The following is a 17,550-nucleotide window of genomic DNA, read 5'->3' as shown; positions in this document are numbered from 1 at the left end:
TCGAATTATCTGAAATCAGACTATGAAATTTGATCTATACCGATCAGTAAATTCAATACAAATCCCATTATTTAAAATTTCAATACTAAAATCTGAAAATTTTGATGCACCAAATATTATTAATTGATCAATACATATATTTTATATATTTATTAAATTTATAATTATAATATAATTTTATTATATAAATACTTTGTGGATTTAAAATATTCGATCCGATCTGAATACATAAAAGTTTTATGAAATTTGAACCGAATCAAAATCTAAAATTCAGTTAATTTTAAATATTTGTGTGAGTGCAGGAATATTATGGTGATTTGTAATGCCACGGTGTTTATTAACTGGGAATGAATGAGGCCACACTATCCAGCTATACTTACTTGGACTTGAAGATAAGACTTTAATACTATTAGAATTAGAATGATTTATTTATTTATTTATTAATGCTTACTCTCTTTTTCATCAATTCCTTTTTCGTCTTTATTTTGTTTGGGGTCGCTGTCTTTTACAATTAAGTTATTGCTTTCTTGTTGGTCAATTACCATAACCAAAAAAAATGTACAATAGTATAGTTTTATGTATTTATTCATTTGAGCAAATTGCCATAGTGACTATCTTCCAGTAATGAAATACTATGATTTGCTATGCTAATGTCATAACCACCTACTCTTGAAAACCTGTATATTTTTTTACATTTATCATACAAAACTCCAAAAGTTGCTTACATTTTATCAACACTATATGTTGATATGATAATTTTCTTTCTAAATTATTACTCCTTTTACTCAATTTTGCATACATCTAGCATCATTTCACAATCTATTGTCATTGTATATATTTCTTAACAGCATCAAATTGGAACATATTTAATAATAATTCATGATTTTATGCATAGGAATGACACATTTTTGTGAGGATAAATGAATTAATTTTAAAATAAAATTTACCATGAATTAATGGCGAACTTAATTTCATTACTTCAACGAGACCCAAATTGAAACAATTGTTATATTCTTTCCCTTTTTAAAAAAAAAAAGAGAATTAATAATAATTTTCCATCTAATCTCCAAACTATTGGATTGGAAAAATCTATTCATTTCTATTCTCTTTTTTTTTCAGTTGAAAATGCGACAGTTCCCCATTCCAAAACCCCTTTCTCTGCCTCTGAAAGAAAGGTCAAACCTTTGGAGAGAGATCAGGAAATTCCTTCTTGAATCTTGATCTTGAAATGGCGGTGCCGGTAGTTCGCTTTCCTATCTTCTCGTTGGTCAGAATCATCGGATTTACAGTGCTCATTCTCGTCTTAATTTGGACTGTCCACTACAGAGGCGGCTTGGCTCTCATTTCCCAAAATAAAGATCTCATCTTCAATGTCCGTTTTTTTTATACATTTTCCTTCTTCTGAATTTCTAAATGGAGGATCAATTTAACTGATTTTTGTGTTGTTTTCATCTCAGGTTCATCCTGTATTGATGGTGATTAGCCTTGTGCTTCTCAATGGCGAAGGTACGAATTTCATTGTAGGACGAAATTGAGTTCTATTCGTTGATATTAACTCAATTGTGTTTTATATAATTTGTTATCGATACACTCTTTCAACTAATTATGTCAACAATTTAACTGATTTTTGTGTTGTTTTCATCTCAGGTTCATCCTGTATTGATGGTGATTAGCCTTGTGCTTCTCAATGGCGAAGGTACGAATTTCATTGTAGGACGAAATTGAGTTCTATTCGTTGATATTAACTCAATTGTGTTTTATATAATTTGTTATCGATACACTCTTTCAACTAATTATGTCAACGATATTTGATCATGTTTGATTTCATCAACATCTGCCTATGTTTTGAAACTTGTTTTGAAGATTGGTAAGGGTTAAGTAATTAGCCTTACTGCAGTTGAGTGTGAATAGTAGAATTGAGATAGGTTGAATCCTTGATGGAATTATTTGGGGCAACAAAACTATACTTACTAATTTTCTTGGTAAACTGCTTTGAATAACTAAGACCTCTTGTATTATTGACATTGGCCTTTATCATAAGAAATGCTTTTGGAAATATCAATATCTGATGTTTTTGTTTGTTAAACTTATGTCTTCGTATAAAATGCTTAGGGTATTGTTGGATAGTGGAAGGCACCCCCGAAACAGAGAGGCTAACAAAAAGTGATTTGTATTAAGAGTTAAGACAGATCTCCAAATTTATCTTTGAATCGACATATTCTTTGGTAGAAGCTTGTTTGATGGTTCCTTAAATGATAGGAACAATGTACATTAGCCGCTTATCTGCTGATGGTAAGTTTATATACCAATGAAATGAATGAACTTCATTTTATTTGTCCCTAGTTTATATTGCACCTGTCACGTATTCCTCATCTCATAGCATTTTTTTAAATCTTCCCTGGATTTTATGCTTGTTTCATTTCTCACTTGGATTTCTCTTACATGTCAGCTTATATGCAAGCTTGCTGGCAGTTACTTACACGTTTACCTATTTAATTGTGGTCCGTGGATGTATATCATAATGGCTTATCATAGATTCTTGCAGCCATGCTAGCCTACAAGACTGTGTCTGGAACAAAAAACTTCAAAAAGTCAGTTCATCTTGTCCTCCAATTCCTGGCTTTCTTTTTAAGCATCATTGGTGTATGGGCTGCATGGAAGTTTCACGTTGATAAAGGCATTGATAACTTCTACAGTCTCCACTCTTGGCTGGGACTAGCCTGCCTCGTCCTGTTTGGAATTCAGGTGGCCGTTCAAAATTTTCAACTCCTAAATCCTGCTTTGAATTTAAACTCTAAATTTCCGTTGGCATAAATGTTTGACATCCTTTCAATTTCTTATGTAGTGGGCTGCTGGATTTGTGACATTTTGGTATCCCGGTGGCTCAAGACATAGGCGAGAAAGCCTGATGCCATGGCATGTATTTCTTGGGGTGTATATCTACGCTCTAGCTGTAGCTACTTGTGCGACTGGTCTTCTAGAGAAGGCAACGTTTCTACAAACGCAGAAGATAATATCACGCTACTCGACGGAGGCATTGCTGGTGAATTCTTTGGGGATCTTGATTGTTGTTTTGGCAGGTTTTGTGATTCTTGGGGTGGTCTCTCCTGTGCATGGGAAAGGTGATAACCCCAAAGAAAGAGTATAGTAATATCTACAAGGGCGATGGGGAACACTTGACATTTTATAGCACATTCAAAACCACATTTTTGAGGATCAAACAATGACAAATGTGTTTCTGGGTGTCCATTCTGTAGAGCTTTAGAAAAAAAACATGGCTGGTTTTGCTGAATTGTTAATATCCAAAAGGTGTTTCTTATTTGCAATTTTCTAGAGATTAATAGGATAGATTGGCTCTTATTGCTGGAATTTCATGAGGAAGTCTTGCAAATTAAGTAAATTCAGAGAACAATATCTATTTGATTGATTATAGAATGAATTGCTTTCATAATAAAACAATTAATTACTCCATATGCTTAGAACACAAATAATCTATTTGATTGATTATAGAATGAATTGCTTTCATAATAAAACAATTAATTACTCCATATGCTTAGAACACAAATAATTTATGCAAGGAATCAAATTCTAAAACATGAATTTTACAGTTTCAATAAGCTCATTGCTTTCGTACAACAATTGTTTTATCCAATTTTGTCCATAGATTATAAAATTATTTTTTTTATATCCTGTTTCATCTCATTTAAGTTGCGCTCTGTTTTTATTTAGCCCTCTCATCTCATTTTGAAAAAAATTCCTACCTACGCTGTTTTCAGATTTGAATAGATTTGCTATTTCTACACACTTCTTGAAAAAGCAAAATTTGAGTGTGATTATGCCACTTTCTTGAGTTAGATCGAAGGTGTATGTGTGTTCAATACTTAAAAGCTTGTTAAAAAAATACCTCTGCTGCCTATTATATAGTTGTGCAATGTGTAATTTGTTGGATGAGTGAAGTGAAATATCATGTTGTTGTGATGGTAGCTAGTTGGGTAAAATGTAGTTGTTGGCTGTATTGTGATGCAGTTTTTTTCCTAAATTCTCCCTGAGTGATGGCCCGATTGTTTCGTTTACACCCGAGCATTCTCGATATGGTAGAAGACATACTTAACCTACTGCGTATTCAAACGATTCTCATCATCTACATATACTTGAAAAGAAGAGCATGCTTATGTCGTCGTGTTATGCACCATGGGGTTAGGTATTCTCTAATAGGTTGGGCACCTCGTCAACGAATGCATATGAACAGGCTCGTATCAATTAGTGATGTTGACTGCTTTTCCAACCTACGCATGGATAGGAATGCATTTGGTCGTTTGTGCATACTGCTTAAAGAACAAGGTGGTCTACGGGATTGTCAATTTGTGTTAATAGAGAAGCAAGTAGCTATTTTTTAAAGCATTCTAGCCCACCATAAGAAAAACTGGTTTTGATTTCAAGCGCTCTGGTGAAACCATATCGCACTATGTGCATGCCGTGCTTAAAGCTGTACTCAGACTCCATACTATTCTCCTGCCTAAGCCTGAACCAGTAACCGATAGTTGTGTAGACCCGCGTTGGAAACACTTTAAGGTAAACTACAATTATATCAGTCATTAGTTCAATTCTGGTGCTTGTGCTACAACCTTTGCGTTGGTTTTTTATTGGAAAATGTGTATATTGTGTCAGGGTTGTATTGGCGCCTTGGACGGGACCTATATAAACGTGTTAGTCAGGAGCGTGGATAAGCCACGATATTAGACAAGGAAGGGCCAGATCGCGACCAATACACTGGCTACATGTGACCGCAACATGAAATTCTTATATTTTCTACCAAGATGGGGGGGTCTGTCGGGGACTCTCGAGTGCTTAGGGACGCTGTTACTAGAGAGGGGGGGCTGCGAGTAACCAAAGGTTTAATTGCTATGATCCTATATTAAAATTTAATATTGTCCACTTTCATTCTAAGTTTTTGTAAAACTGATGAGCAATCCCTCCATTGCAACATTTGTGCTTTTAGGAACTTACTTTTTGTGTGATAATGGCTACGCAAGTTCTGAAGGCTTCTTGACTCCATACAAAAACGTGAGGTATCACTTGAAGGAGTGGGTTGTTGGCAGTGAGAGACCTCAAAATGCAAGAGAATTGTTCAACCTCTGGCACACCTGAGCTCGTAACATTATTGAGCGGGCTTTTGCCGTGCTGAAGATGAGATGGGGGATATTAAGGAGTGCTAGTTTCTATCCAATTAAAATCTAAATCCGTATAATCATGGCTTGTTTCCTACTACACAATTTCATACGTGGTGAAATGCTCAACGATCCAATTAAACAACATGTTGATGCTGATACTCAAGATCTGGATGGGGAGGATGGTGTTGCCATCCCTGATTTTGTGGATCAAGTAGAGCCATCTACGGAGTGGAATCAAATGCGGGATGAGTTGGCTAATACCATGTGGAATAATGTGTGTTTGCCTGAGTATACATTAGATAATTGTTTGATTACTTTGATATAAATATGATCATAACTTGTTTACTATGTTTTTGATAACATACTTGAATTGGGTATCTAAGTGTTTTTTTATGATCTTTTGTAGGTGCACAATGTCGACGGTAACTGAAGAAAGGGACATGATACCATAATGTCAATGCGGAGGAGGAAAGATGATTTTGTTATGCGCTGGGAAAGACGCTGTACATGCTGGACGCTAGTACTACAAATTTTCGTCCAATACAAAGCATTCAAGGTGGTTTTTATGGTGCGATGGATACCACAGTCAGCACGGAATTGGGGAATAGCCTACTTATGTGCTGACTCAGCTTTATCGTCCTACGAAACAAGTGTCTTGGGAAACAGCCTACTTGTGGATCGTATCCACTTATTGGAAAAGAGGTACAAGACTTTCACCGAGCTCATTCACTTGGAGGGTACGTTCTGGAACGAGCCGAACAACACGATCATTGTCCCATCCCAAACTTGGGCAACTCGTCTCCCGGTATGTGTCATTTTTCCAATTAGTAGATTGTTGCAAATCAATATTAACGTTTTTACATGCATATGTTTGTTTTGTACGCAGGAAAACCACATTCTCGGTGCATATCATAGCCATGGTGACCCCGCATACAGTAAGCTACGTGAGTTGTTCGAGTTGGTTGCCGTCGACGATGATGTTGGTGGAACCTTGATCATACTGTCTGACTCAGTGTCAACCCAATCTGTTGTTTGTGATGCGCCTGTGCAGAATAGATGCCATGTTGAAATGGCCGAAGCCAACAGCTCTAACAAGTTCTCATGCGCTCGGCGAAAGCTGCTGTTCGATGATGGAGGACCCCTTGACCTTGAGTCAACGAACAAGAAAGCTGGATGTTTTTTAATTCCCGGGAAGGATGGGCAAGTGGAAATGGTCGAAAAGAAGGTAACAGGACGTATACTGGAGCGCGATTTCCCCCTGAAAAGCCCCACCCTCGCGTACTCGTGTGGCTCTTCCAATCCCGTGCCTAAGTATAGAATGTCACGGAAGCCCAACGTGTAGTGCGTGGTCGAAGCTATTGGTTTTTTTAACTTCATAAAAACCAAGCTTATTGTTTTTTGTCTTGATAAACGGATGGTTATGTATTTTATTCACCATTTCGTAGTTTGTTCGGAAATGGTGGAAATATATTATGCAACTGATCTTTGATTAGCAAGATCTCTTTTTATATACTAGTGTTGGAGAAAAAAATCCATGGAATTATATGAAAAAATTCTCTTCCAGTAGGATGGACACACACAGTGTGGTTTTGATTGAGAACTTATACTTGCATCCTATTTATAATAGTTTTCGACCGTATATAGACAAAACATGTATATATTTTCAATAAGAAGCTACATCTATTAAGTAAAAAACTATGAGCATTTTTTATATACATGATAAAATGTTTGATTGGTGTTGTCTTTGATTAAGTAGTTTAATGTTTTTGTAGTTTAATTGTCACTTTCTAATTTTATATATCATATTTTGTTTCAAGATAATTTTAGTAATCTCTTCGTCCCAACTAAGTTGAGTTATATTCACTTTTGGTCCGTCTCAACAAAGTTGTATCATTTACTTGTTGACAAATATGGTAACATCCAATTCTCTCACTTTATTTAATCATCTAATTTTTCTCTTTCGTATTTTGTTTTACTTTCATTTAATCCATTCGACACAATTTCTAAATTTTTGTGTCTAAAAGTTTTGCACCAACTTAGTTGGGACGGAGGGAGTAGTAGTTTTTATATTTTTTATAATCGTGCAATGTATTGTGTGCTCAAATAATTTTCATGTTACTTAGTTTTATTTTTTATTTGTCGTTTTCTACTTTCCAAATCATCTTGTTAGCATTAACTAGTACCTTTGTATGTTAACATTATTAATAACTATAATTTAATTAATATGTATAGTAAAATAAAACTAGAATTATAATAGACACGTAGAGTGCAGTAGATTATTTAGCAAACATGGAGCTATTGTTCAAGCATTACACAATTCCTACCAAATTAGAGTCTTACACACCCAAATTCAATCAGCTATGGTAAAGTAACAAAAGTATAGAGCTGATCTTAAATTACATATGGGTGTTCATACTACATAACATACTTAAAACAAGCTTCATTGTCCAAAAGAGCTTAATTAAACCATAGACAAAATACCCATTATCCAGTCAGTCCAAATGCAAGTGCATCAGCCTTGTGTCTCCGCTCTCTAGTGGAGTGCTTCTTTCTCCAAGATGCGCATGACATAGCCTGGTTTCTTAGCGTTAGGACAGTGAAGATCTCCAACCTCGAGTTCTCTTTGCCAATAATATCGCAGAGATCGTACCTCTGACTCTCAGTCAGCTCCGGTATGTTTTCCAGATGGGAGAAGATCGCTTGCCTGAATTTCCCCAAATCCATCTCATAGCCGATACGTGCAGAGAGTGTGTCGAGGCGTGCATTGGTCTCAGCATGTAGCTTATCAATTAGGCTGAGCAACCTAGAGTCATCATCAGAGCCAGTACGTTTGCGCTTTGTTTTTTTCGGAACAGGGACTGCTGTAGCCGCATTCTTCCCACTTTGTGCGCTGGTGTCATCCACAACATCGTTAGTGAAAGTGGGTTGGCCATGCTCAGAACCTAGAAAGTCCTCAAAGCTTGGGTACTAATCGCCAGTCTCCCCAATAGATGCAATCGGCTCATCGACGTCGTTGCTGGTCACCGCTTCACCAACTCCTTCCGCCATACCACCAGTAGCCCGGTCCTTGCCAAAGATGATTTTCCAGTCATCCCAGAACGGCCAAGACTTACCACGCATTGTGCGAGCATTGGGATCTTGTTGTGGTAAAAAAATGGGTAGAAATATTCAAGGTTAAAAGCAACACCGAACGCCATCAATAAAACCAGACATACAACGATCCATACCTTAACAATTTGATCCCATTGATCGTCCGAGCAATCAATTTTAAAATCGTTATGCAAGTTGAATCCAACACCACTACGATCCAGAATGTTAGTCAGTGAGTAGTAGTTATTTTTCCAAACTCCTATCTTTGATTGAATGTGTGGATTCGCCCTTATATCGGTAGTTGGGATTTCAGCCCTCAACACGTCCTCTATCTTCTGCGAGTAACCACCTCGGAATCCATTATCGACTTTCTATTCTGTAGCGACCAAATCCTTCAAAGCGGCTACTAGCAACACCTCTCGCGCTCAGACCAAGACCGGCAAGATCGGTCACACCTTCTGAAGCTTGAACGACGGTATTGATTGCCACCTAAAGTAGAAAAAGGATCATCACATACAAGTGCATTAATGCTGATCAAATATTAGGTGATTGATGTTTGGAATTATAAGTTGATCTAGCTAAAACAAACCATTAGTGCCTCGACTCCCACCGATGCTGAGTGCAGAGGTTCGGCGTTCTGCCAATGAATCGAACATTCAAAAAGTATACAAAACATCAGCGTGAAAGCATACGACACAGACGAAGTGCAACACAAAAAGATTTTTCACAACTAATTTACAAAAGACGAAAGACATATAAAACCCCATTCACATAAACAAAGATTTTCTGTAAATCTGAAGAAATTGTTTTATATTGTTGATGGCGTCGTGTACTAACATTCTCAACATTTCTACAACAACGTTAGCTTACTACCAACACCAAATTCATAACAAAAAGTGACACTATCACAGAAAATGTCCTATAAAACAAGCCGTGCAAGGAGAAGTAACACTAAAAAAAATTAAATAAATAAAACTTTCGGACACGCATATGTACCCGCACATCAAACCAGTTTACCCAAAAACTCTCGCAACTATGTAAACTTACCTGGAAATGCTCGAGGACTAGGCCGAGAAGTGCGTGGATCAGTCGCCGCCATCGTCAGGAAAGCAGAGCGCAAGAGAGAAATAAAGCGGGAACGGTAGAAAAAAAGAGGCGCAAATTCTTATACACGACTTGCAAATTCACAAATTGAAAACAAAACCCTAGGGGTAGAATGGTCAAATTCGTCTAACTATCTAAATTAAAAAGGCCAATCAAACATAGGAATGAGATGGGCTGTAAAACCCATTAAGGCAACCAAACATCCTATTATAAACTATCTGCAACTAAGCCCATCTCAAGGCCCGAGAGGTGGGCAATACCCATCTTCACAACCAAACGACCCCTAAGTCTATTGAGTTGTCGATTTTTGGTATTTGGACATCGACAACTTTTTTTAGTATTAATTTTTGGAGATAAGCTTGTTGTTTATACCGTGTATTTTATCGGATGGATGAGATTTTATTAAAAATGCGATAACAGATGTTTCACTTCTCTAGTCAAAGTATTTTTTGTGTAACCACTCAAGGAATTGAAGTGGTGTTCCTACTTGTTGTTTACATACAAGAATTGGCTCCTAACATAGTCTAGATGTATTTATTTTCTAGATAAAATAGCAACAAGATATAATCTAAGATTAAATTATGAGATTATTTAATAAAAATAGATTAACTATTAATTATTACATAATTATGAAGCTATAATTAAGTTATGAGATTCAATCTCATAAATTAAATATAATACAAATTTAATAATGTGATTTAATCGTGCAACCTAAAACCAGTTTCTCTTTCTTCATATCTGTGCATGTATAATAATTCCTCAACCAACCAGATAAATGCCTCATTGGCAGACTGGAAGCCAAGCCCAAAACATAAAATTTGAAGCCCAAGAGAAAGCCCATAACATTAAAGAAATCCTAATCAAAGCAGACCCTTCTTCACCAATCTTCTATACTGCGCCTGTTCTCAGTCGACTCGCCGGAATGTTCACACGAAGCAGTAGAAAGAGAAGCCAAGAGCAACAACATTAGGAAGACGAGTGGAGTGAAAAGAGAAGAAGCCGACCAGAATCAGGTTAAATTTTTTTCCTACTTCTTCTCATCTTAGTCCACTGTTGGTTGTTTTTTTCCTTCTTGTATTGGAGCTCATGAATACGCAACAGGACTCATGCCTTATGCTGCTTGGAACACCATGCTGTCATTTCTAAAACTAATGATCATAAATGATGGATTATGGAGTAATTAATTTATTCTGAATAAAGGAGTGCTTGATTATTTGCTTCAATTTACTTTATTGGTGATTGTTGTTCATTACTTTATCTGCGGATAGTTGCTCATTATTTGCATCCGAATTGTTGTAGTTCTTTGCGTTGCTAATTGATGCCAAGTATATTTTTAGCTGTCAGGGCTCGAGCTAAAATAATAGATTCCACATTTTTATTGCGGTCGAATAGCAGTTTCCATAAAAGTTGGTGACCAAGCTTGAGCTCGGTGAATAACCGCCTATTCAAACTGTTACAGAGCTTTACCCTTCATTTGTTGCTTCTAAAGAAACCAGTTTCCCTTTCTTTTCTGATTGAATGCCCCTTTATCTAGTATATCAATTGCTTACTTCCTTGAAAGTTGTTTTTGAATTTATATTTGCTAAATGTTTGATATAGCAGATGCTATGACATGGGATGCTGCATTCACAGTTCCTTCGTGGCAATCAGCCTTATGTCTAGCCTTAATTGAATAGGTCTTTCTATTTCACAGGATGGATGCATCAGTAGTGAAGGTTATGGGCATGACATGGTATCGTGGTCAATTTTCTCAGGTCAGTGTCAAATTCATACCAATGAAATGTTTTGTTGGGAAAATATTCGTGATAGTGGTGTATTTGTTTGTTAATACTGTTTTATAGCAAAGTCTTTCTCCTAACGTCCATAAGAAGTTATCTGAATCATTATCATTATCATTATAAATATAAAAGGAAACATTACCTATTAATATGTGGATCTCTTTCTGTTATTTTTCTTGAATTTGGTTGAGGAATATGATTAGATTTTCCCGTCCTCATTTTGTTAGAATTTAGTGTCTGCTGGAAGTTTCTCTCTCTCATATTATCCAACTAGAAAAAAAATTAGAGACTAGTTTAACTTTTACTATCAATGTCATTGGAGAAGATGCATAACTCAATTTTAGATTCTAATTTGAAATTGTTTATACTAGTATAGTAACAATTCTTACTTGGTTGCAGAGCAGCTGCACTCTCAAATTCTCAATGTGTGTATGAATTTGTGGGTGTTGGGGATTATTTATATTTAGTTTTATTTTGATGGGGATGGGGGGAATTTGCAATAGTATGGCACATGCATGCTTGCTAGTGTATTTTCTCTCTAATGTGGCAGCTTTCTTATCTATTTAGTTGCAGAACCGGGCATTTAGAAGTTACCAGCCTCGAATCTGTTTAAAGTGTCCATCTGTACAGGCTGAAAGATCGAAACGATCTCCTGTGAGAGCTGGGATATCACGTGCTCTAAAATTTAAAACAGGAACGAAAATTTGCCCACTACGAAGTTGCGCTAGTGTCTCATCCCCTTTCTCTGCATCTAGAGCCATGACATCCATTGGATGTGAGCTTTTGAACTCTGGGATGCCCATGAATGTTTCCTTTTATGGGTCAGTAGGTGGACCATGGGCGACTAGTTATGCTAGTAATAGCATCAGCAGGTCATATTCCCAAACAGCAAAGGCGGGTACACGAAATCGTATTATTTCAACGGAAGGAGGGAGCAGTGGGAAGAATACTACTGATGCTGCAGAGGTGCCAGATAGCTCCAAAAAGATATCTGGGGCCAAGGAGGTTAGAAAAGGCAAAAGCAAAAGTAAGAACAAACAGCCTAAAGTACCCCCAGAGGTCAGATGCAACCTTTTCATTTGATTCTAATTGGGTTTTAGTTGTTCACCCAGCATTACATTGACTAACAGTACAGGTGCAGTCTAATTTGACAGTAGCAGAAGTGGTTGAAAGCGTTGATACACCTAAGACAGTTCAAAAGAAAGTGAAGAGGAGCCCTGCTAGAAAGAAAAAATCTACTGTGGAATCTAGTTCTCTTCCCAAATCCAATGTAGATTTTACAGGAAAATCAAATCTCAAGGTTTCGCCTACCCCAACTTCTTGCCTAGTCTCTAAAGCAAAGCCTCTAGGCGGAAAGGCTTGGCCTCAATTATATCCACCTATTAGTAAATCTGTTGTAGTGGTTGAGTCAGTGACGAAGGCAAAAGTCATTCAAGGGTACCTTGGTGAAATGTATGAAGTCCTTCCGAGTTATGGCCATGTAAGGGATTTGGCTGCAAGATCAGGATCGGTACGACCTGATGATGACTTCAGTATGGTGTGGGAAGTCCCATCTCCCGCCTGGTCTCATCTTAAGAGTATCAAGGTTGCATTGAGTGGGTATGTGGCATTCTGTTCATTTTTATTATTATTTTCTTGAACTAGAAATTCAAAAGGGAAGAAAAAACCTTTTTCTTTTTGTGCTAATTCCTTTTCTCATTTCACTTTACAGTTTTCACTCCCCCTAACCCCGCATGAGAAAAGAGAATCCCCTTTCCCTTTTTCATTTTAGTTTGTAAATTTTCCTGTCTACTCTCTTATCTATTGTCCATTTTCCAGGGCGCAAAATCTTATTCTTGCCTCAGACCCTGATCGTGAAGGAGAGGCTATTGCCTGGCACCTAATTGAGATGTTGCAGCAACAGGATGCACTTCGTGAAGATGTCAGCATTGCTAGAGTTGTTTTCAATGAAATTACTGAATCATCTATTAAAAGTTCTCTTCAAGCTCCACGGGACATAGATGCTGATTTGGTGCATGCTTATCTTGCTCGGCGTGCTCTTGATTACTTGATTGGCTTCAATGTTTCTCCTCTGCTTTGGAGGAAACTACCAGGTTGCCAGTCTGCTGGACGTGTCCAATCTGCTGCTTTAGCTCTCATATGTGATAGAGAAAAGGAGATAGATGACTTTAAATCTACAGAGTACTGGACTATCAATGCTTACTTCCAGAATAACAATCTGAACTCAACCAACAATGCCACTGTCACTTCACATCTAACACATTTTGATTCCAAAAAGCTGAATCAGTTGTCAATCAGCTCTGACGTGGAGGCAAAAAGTATTGAAGAGAAGATTAATATATCCAAGTTTGAAGTGATTGGTTCTAAAACCAGCAAAACCCGTAGAAACCCACCCATGCCGTATATAACATCAACAATCCAGCAAGACGCAGCAAACAAATTAAACTTTGCAGCTTCATATACCATGAAAGTAGCACAAAAGCTTTACGAGGGAGTTGAATTATCAGATGGAAAGGCCACTGGACTGATAACTTACATGAGAACTGATGGCTTACACTTATCTGATGAAGCTGCGAAGAGCATTCAAAACTTTGTTGTTGAAAAATATGGGCCGAATTTTGCAACAAAGTCTACTCGCAAGTATTTTAAGAAGGTTAAAAATGCTCAGGAGGCCCATGAAGCCATTAGACCCACTGATATCCGTAGAGTACCGTCAAGCCTTGCTGGGGTTCTTGATGCAGATTCCCTGAAGTTATATACTCTTATATGGTGTCGGACGATGGCATGCCAAATGGAACCGGCCATCATTGAGCAGTTGCAATGTGATATCGGAAATGCCGATCAATCCATTGTGTTTCGTTCTACATGCTCAAGGGTTGAATTTTTGGGATATCAGGCCGCTTATGCGGATGCTGAAACCATCAGAGTTAGACATAGTGACGATGATGGTGGTCATCGTAATGATGTATTTGAGATATTGAGTAAATTGAAATATGGTCAGCCATTATACTTGACTAGTGTAGAGCTTGATGAACACCATACAGAGCCTCCACCCCGTTATTCTGAGGGCTCACTAGTAAAAAAGCTAGAGGAACTCGGTATCGGAAGACCTTCTACATATGCAACCACTATTAAGGTGCTAAAAGATAGAAAATATGTAACAATGAAAAGTAGGGCATTGATTCCTGAATTTCGTGGTCGCATGGTCTCAGCATTTCTTTCACATTATTTTTCGGAGGTGACAGATTACAGTTTTACTGCTGATATGGAGGCTGAACTTGATAATGTATCTGGTGGAATAACTGAATGGAAGGGCCTTCTGAAAGATTATTGGACTAGATTTAGCAAGTACTGTGAGAGTGCTAGTGGTGTCCACATCCATCAGGTTGAGAAAATGTTGGAAAAAACATTTGGTGACTTCTTATTTTCTTCTCTTCGTGATGGAAATAGGACTTGCCCAAGCTGTCTGGCTGGGACATTAGTCTTCAAAGTTAGCAGGTTTGGTGCAGGATACTTTATTGGTTGTGATCAACACCCAAAATGCAAGTGAGTATGAGAATCACTGTGCTGTATAGGTTTGTCCCTGTTGCCTTGATAAAGTCTAACTTGTGTTGTTGTGAAAATCCAATGCAGGTATATTGCTCAAACACTCTATGGTGAAGATAATGACGATGACATCCAGGACCAACAAAAGAGAAGTGTCGAGGAGCCAAAGTTGCTGGGCTTACATCCAGCATCTCAGGATAAGGTTCATCTGATGATTATATGTGCTGATTGTTAACTGTTAATTGACGTTGTCTTTCACTAATTCTGGGTTTTCTGCGTTTTTGTTGTGTTGTTTGCTATGTAGATTCTGTTGAAGTGTGGTCCATATGGACACTATGTGCAGCTTGGTGAAGACAGGAAAGGGCATCCACCCAAGCGAGCATCATTGTCTCACGTACGTATATATTTTAGTTGCTGAATATTGATCACCACTTTTGTTCTCGTATTCTATGTCTCAGACTATCTCTATAATTTTTTTATTCCTTAACACAGCTAGCAATAGAGGGCTCACACATATTCCAAAAAATTTAAAGTAAAATGAGGTCACTTTATCATAATTTATGAAATAGTTTCAATCACATCAGTCCACTTAATGAAAACTGCCCACTATAGTGGTTGGGAATTGGGGGCAAAACGCACTTGCATCCCTGATCCCTCCACAGAGTCTGCTTCACAGAATTTCTATTGTGATATTTAAATTATCATTATAGGGTTTTTATTTTTAATAAGTTAATAACAACTACAATAATGATAGTATAAAACAAATACAGCATCATGCTTTAGTATATATGCCAGCCATACTTGAATGTAATTTAGGCACTCACAAGTCACAAGGAAATGTCCATTTTTGTCAATTTTAATGCTCATCATGGAAATGCTAAAAGCCATGCAATCCTTCACATTCCCTGACTTGCATCTATTCTGATACACTTTATGAATTGATTAACTTTGTGTGCTCATTATCCATACACTGACGTATCCCCAATTTCCCTTAGCAATTATGCTGCTGGCAATATTGTCATTCTCAATTCACTCATCTGATGTATATGTTCTGTCCCTTTTTAGATTAAGGATGTGGCCTCCGTCACGTTGGATATTGCCATAGACTTGTTGCAGTATCCAGTAACCTTGGTACTTTCTCAGACCTTCATTTCTTCTCTCTATCATTACTTCAAATTACTCTGACTGATCCAAAATGAGCGTTTGTTTCAGGGAAACCACCCAGATGATAGCCAACCCGTGATTCTGAAGCTTGCAAAGGGTGGATTTTCCATCAGACACAGACGCACAATTGCTCCCGTTCCCAAGGTAAAGTCTGCTTTGTCTTGGTACTCAAATTATTTGTCATTCTGTTATATCTGTTTCTCATGCGAATATAATATGGCTCTACTCACACATGATTTTGTATTGCAGAATCTAAAACCCAGTGAGATAACCTTAGAGAAAGGTTTGGAACTACTAAACGGTAAAGATGTAAAGAGGTGTGGACGACCGAAGCAAAAAAAGAGTGCTGAACCGGCAGAGGCTATGTAATTTGTAAGCATAGCAGGCTTATCCACATTTGAAAACGATTTATAGATAGATATACATTCTTTTCAGGAACTTTTGAATGTAATGATGCTTGGCAATAATTTTTGCTAGTGTAATTTATGTTTTTCCTAAACAACTTTTATTACTAGGAAGTTGTACAACCAAGATTTAATTTTATAGAGGAACTACAAAAAGTTTGGTTGAGTCCCTAGGATGATTGACTAATATATAAACTGAAGAAGTGGGTTTCAGCAGAAAGTACTTGGAAGAAACCTGTGTTTGGGTTGAGACTCAAAGACCACTACTTTGAGCATTACGTCCTCAATCAGAATTTGGAACTGGATTCCTACTGATTATTTCTCTCTTCTCGTAGTATCTCTGTCCTATTCTCACGAATTTTGTAACTTACTCTATAACAATATTAGACAATTTGAATTTGCAGGTCAGGTAATATCTTGCAAGGCTTATACTGGCAGGTGTGTATTTCTTTCCCCCCTCTAATTTTAAACTCGAATTACTAAATCTTTTCATTTATATGTATATTATTATTATATTTGTTATTGGAAAGTAGACACTTTTTTTTTTCTCAAGTGAACATTTGGTAGGTGCCAGGAGGAAGTTTGGTCATGATGTCCTTATTCATCTTTTACTTATTGAATATGTTTCTTTTCATTAGTGTGGTGGGAAAATCCGCTTCATGAGATCTGATTGTATGTATTTCACTCAGCCAAAATCTTAGTCAGAAAATTCCCAGCCATGCTTATCTCTCCTGATATGTGTATATGCACTCTAGCAGCACTCCCATTCTTGACTATTGTTCTTGTGAACAATTTGAAAGTTGATTGTGTTCTTAAATCCACTTATCATTTCTTAAATAGTGTAGCTTTTGAAGCTGATATGCCATGATCCTGTCACTGCTGGTTACCATTGAAGTATATGGGCTATGATTGGACGAACTGCAAATCCATTGATCGTGCATTTTTCCCCATGTGTGGACACTACAATACCTGCAGCAATCGTGGTTGAGGTGAAAAAACTTCTTAAGGAAATGGGGAGAAAAGAAAAGGTCAATGGCGATGAATGCCATTAATCCTGATAATTGTATCTTTTGTTTGGAAAACAAAATATGCCAAGAATATTAGATCAATCTGCTTAATGGCTCACCTTGAGAATGTCACTGTCATGCTCTAACCACCTTTCAGGTCGCTATGAAGGACTTTCTTCTTCTGAAGTTGGTATTTATCACTTTAATATCTGATGAATAAAGGTCTCCGCTCTTATACTGTATTTCTTTGTAATGTATCATCACTTCTAATCATCTCCATCATATG

At 37.2% G+C, this 17,550-nt stretch overlaps 3 protein-coding genes across 12 annotated transcripts; all 3 read left to right on the top strand.

The window, feature by feature from the left end:
* Positions 1-1,124: 1,124 nt before the first annotated feature.
* Positions 1,125-3,321, top strand: LOC125204420 (transmembrane ascorbate ferrireductase 2-like). 2 transcript variants are annotated; one of them, XM_048103081.1, is made up of 4 exons: positions 1,125-1,372; positions 1,648-1,696; positions 2,546-2,745; positions 2,846-3,321. In XM_048103081.1, the coding sequence occupies exons 1-4, from the start codon at positions 1,229-1,231 to the stop codon at positions 3,146-3,148; spliced, it is 696 nt and encodes a 231-aa protein (XP_047959038.1). In that variant the 5' UTR covers positions 1,125-1,228; the 3' UTR covers positions 3,149-3,321. The 2 variants fall into 2 exon arrangements, with proteins under 2 accessions (XP_047959038.1, XP_047959037.1); XM_048103080.1 differs by lacking the exon at positions 1,648-1,696 and adding an exon at positions 1,458-1,506.
* Positions 3,322-5,331: 2,010 nt separating this feature from the next.
* Positions 5,332-6,579, top strand: LOC125203548. The gene is made up of 3 exons (XM_048101926.1): positions 5,332-5,445; positions 5,578-5,976; positions 6,058-6,579. The coding sequence occupies exons 2-3, from the start codon at positions 5,623-5,625 to the stop codon at positions 6,511-6,513; spliced, it is 810 nt and encodes a 269-aa protein (XP_047957883.1). The 5' UTR covers positions 5,332-5,445; positions 5,578-5,622; the 3' UTR covers positions 6,514-6,579.
* Positions 6,580-10,239: 3,660 nt separating this feature from the next.
* LOC125205743 (DNA topoisomerase 1-like) lies at positions 10,240-17,544 on the top strand. 9 transcript variants are annotated; one of them, XR_007173833.1, is made up of 13 exons: positions 10,240-10,378; positions 11,059-11,119; positions 11,711-12,202; positions 12,279-12,742; positions 12,962-14,689; positions 14,777-14,891; positions 14,994-15,083; positions 15,755-15,820; positions 15,902-15,997; positions 16,103-16,225; positions 16,662-16,695; positions 17,098-17,285; positions 17,422-17,544. XR_007173833.1 is itself a non-coding variant. In XM_048104838.1 (12 exons), the coding sequence occupies exons 2-10, from the start codon at positions 11,060-11,062 to the stop codon at positions 16,220-16,222; spliced, it is 3,231 nt and encodes a 1,076-aa protein (XP_047960795.1). In that variant the 5' UTR covers positions 10,240-10,378; position 11,059; the 3' UTR covers positions 16,223-16,225; positions 16,662-16,695; positions 17,103-17,544. The 9 variants fall into 9 exon arrangements, 6 of the variants coding, with proteins under 6 accessions (XP_047960795.1, XP_047960794.1, XP_047960798.1 ...); XR_007173832.1 differs by having other exon boundaries at positions 16,645-16,695; positions 17,103-17,544; XR_007173831.1 differs by having other exon boundaries at positions 16,645-16,695; positions 17,098-17,544.
* The last annotated feature ends 6 nt before the right edge of the window (positions 17,545-17,550 follow it).

Source organism: Salvia hispanica, chromosome 2 (genome assembly GCF_023119035.1).
Source record: "Salvia hispanica cultivar TCC Black 2014 chromosome 2, UniMelb_Shisp_WGS_1.0, whole genome shotgun sequence".
NCBI classification, from domain to species: Eukaryota; Viridiplantae; Streptophyta; class Magnoliopsida; order Lamiales; family Lamiaceae; genus Salvia; species Salvia hispanica.
Note: the sequence above shows the minus strand (reverse complement) of the source record. Positions and strands in the feature narration are given on the sequence as shown.